The sequence below is a fragment of the Apodemus sylvaticus genome, chromosome 20 (genome assembly GCF_947179515.1).
Source record: "Apodemus sylvaticus chromosome 20, mApoSyl1.1, whole genome shotgun sequence".
In the NCBI taxonomy this organism is placed as follows: domain Eukaryota; kingdom Metazoa; phylum Chordata; class Mammalia; order Rodentia; family Muridae; genus Apodemus; species Apodemus sylvaticus.
This window is the reverse complement of record NC_067491.1, coordinates 3,636,522-3,639,184: the sequence shown is the minus strand read 5'-3', so window position 1 is coordinate 3,639,184 and position 2,663 is coordinate 3,636,522. Positions and strand designations below refer to the sequence as shown.

General features: G+C 39.3%; 1 protein-coding gene across 1 annotated transcript; it reads right to left on the bottom strand.

The window, feature by feature from the left end:
• Window positions 1-1,473: 1,473 nt before the first annotated feature.
• Window positions 1,474-2,442, bottom strand: LOC127671234 (olfactory receptor 6C6-like). Its single transcript, XM_052165966.1, has one exon. It carries the CDS (start codon window positions 2,428-2,430, stop codon window positions 1,474-1,476), a length of 957 nt encoding a protein of 318 aa, XP_052021926.1. The 5' UTR covers window positions 2,431-2,442.
• Between the last annotated feature and the right edge of the window lie 221 nt (window positions 2,443-2,663).

The window sequence follows — 2,663 nt, the reverse complement described above, 5'->3', positions numbered from 1 at the left end:
GAAGACCCTGCAGGGGATTGGAACCCCACAGGAGGACCAACAGAGTCAACTAACCTGGACCTCTTAGATCTCTCAGAGACTGAGCCACCAGTCAAAGAACTGCTTCATTCCATGCTGGAATGAAGCCCCAATACATATGTAGCATTCAACTCATTATCCATGCGGACCTTAACAACTGGAGTGGAAGCTATCCCTGAAGCTGCAGCCTGACTGTGGTACCTGTTCCTCAACAGGGCTTCCTTGTCTGGCTTCAGTGGAAGAGTGGCTAATCTTGTAGAGACTTGATGTACCAGGATAGGGCAATACCCAATGGGTTCCACCCTCTCAAAAGAGAAGGGAAGAGGAGATGAGCAAGGATCTCTCTGAGAGGGTGACTGGGAGGGAGCACACTGGGGATTTAAATAAATAAATATTAAAAATAATGCCATATACATTCTAAAGTTTATCACTCTTTCTTAATTTTGCCTTTTTATCAGACTAGAGCCATGTTTTATAACCAATGCATCAGAGATGTTTGAAAGAATGTGAATGGATCTTATAGATTCAGCATTCATGATTATCACATTATTTTAAATACTCATACATAATGGAAGCTAATAGGACAGAAGATGAAGATGATATTGCTTTCTCCAAACCTATTTCTAACACTGACATCATTCACTGAGTCAAGAGAGTGACAATGTATAGGATATAATTTATAAATGGTTTTCATGGAGAGCTGTATGCTGGCATATCGACATAACATTTGATCTTTCTGACTCAGGAGAGGAGAAACCAGGACGACCTTTCTTTTGTTTCCACTTTGCTGTTGCTCAGTGAGAGAATTTTTATGAAGAGGTTTGAAACGGGGGTGTAATATAACAGTTGTTCTTTGCACAGAAAGTGAAGAGATTCATGGTAGTTTTTGAAAAAAAATTATCTTCATTATATGTATCTGAATGTTTTACATGCATCTATGTCTTTATTCCATGTGAATGTAATGCTTTCAAAGACAAAAGAAGCCATCAGATTATGGTGAGCCATTATGTAGGTCCTGAGGCAAACACACATCCTCTGCAAAAGCAACATGTTTTCTTAACTACTAAGCTAAGTTTTTTTCCCAGTGTCTTTCCTTCCCGAGAAAGGTACAACAGACAGGATTCCATATCAAATCAATATCCTGAACCAACCTCAAAATTTTAGGTGGAGCAAGAAAACCCAAAAATAAACTACAAAGTGAGAGATTTCTTTTATATGAAATTCCAGAAGAGATAGTCCTCTCAATGTGACTGAAAAATTATCTGTTGATATTTGATTTAATTTCGTATTAATTGATGTAGGCAGTATCAGAGAAATGACTGGAGGGAGAAAGGAGGGACTGTGAGGGAGCTGGGGAAGAAAAAGTTAACAGAGAACATGAGACTTAAAGCACAGATAATAGCTGACATACTTGGAAATTATATCCTCCCCTTTCATTCACATTCCAGCAGCATACTATTCAGGTCTAAACCTTAATTCACTGTTGTGAGAAGAATATAGTCGGTGAAGCGCCTGCTTGAAAGCATCCTTCACCTGCTGGTTCCTTAGGGTGTAAATGAAAGGGTTTAGCAACGGGGCCACAGAGGTGTTGAGAACAGAGACACCTTTATTTAAAGTCACCCTCTCCTTAGCTGATGTTTTCATGTACATGAAGATACAACTCCCATAGGTAATGGAGACAACAACCATGTGTGAGGAGCAGGTGGAAAAGGCCTTTCTCCGCTGTTGAGCTGAAGGGAACTTTAGGATGGTTTTGATGATGAATGTATAGGAGAGAATCACTAAGATCAAGGTGATGACAAGTGTCACAACAGCTATGACAAAAGCCATCAATTCTATTAACCGTGTGTCTGTGCAAGACAGCTGCAGGAGAGAAGTGTCACACAGGAAGTGGTCTATTGTTTTGGAGGCACAGAAATCCAGTTTGAGTGCCAACATCAAAGGGGGGAAGATGACTAAGAACCCAGTCACCCAGCAGCTGAGGACCAGTATGTGGCACACTTTGCTGTTCATGATGATGGGGTAGTGCAGTGGTCTGCAGATGGCTACATAGCGATCATAGGACATGGCAGCCAGGAGGTAGAACTCTGTGACCCCTAGTAGAAAAAAGAAGAAGAATTGAGCTGCACAAGCATTGTAGGAAATTGTTCTGTCTCCAGTGAGAATGCTCATCAAGAACCGTGGAATGCAAGAAGATGTGAAAGCCATTTCCAAGAAGGAGAAATTCCGGAGGAAAAAGTACATTGGAGTCTTGAGGCGAAGATCCAGGAGGGTGAGGAAGATGATTACTAAGTTCCCCATCAGGCTCAAGATGTAATTGAAAAACAGAAACAGGAAAATCAGAATTTGGAGCTGAGGGTCACCTGTCAGTCCAAGTAAAATAAATACAATCTCCACAGATTGGTTCTTCATTTCTCTTTTATTTCCTAGTAAGTCTACAGAATATAAAATAAATTAAAAGTAATTATTATGAAGTAACACATAAAAAGAGAGAAGAAAACCCCAAATGATTAATATCACATATTTACATATGAAAGTTTTTCATTGCTTTATAATCATAGCAAGGTCCATTTTCAGTATAGCCATTTTCAGTCTTTTATTTATAAAATAAAAATATTTAATGAGTTTAGATTTCATCTCATGAA

Excerpts from the sequence above, each read along its gene's own strand:
- LOC127671234 (XM_052165966.1), bottom strand. The coding sequence starts at position 2,430 with ATGAAGAACCAATCTGTGGAGATTGTATTTATTTTACTTGGACTGACA.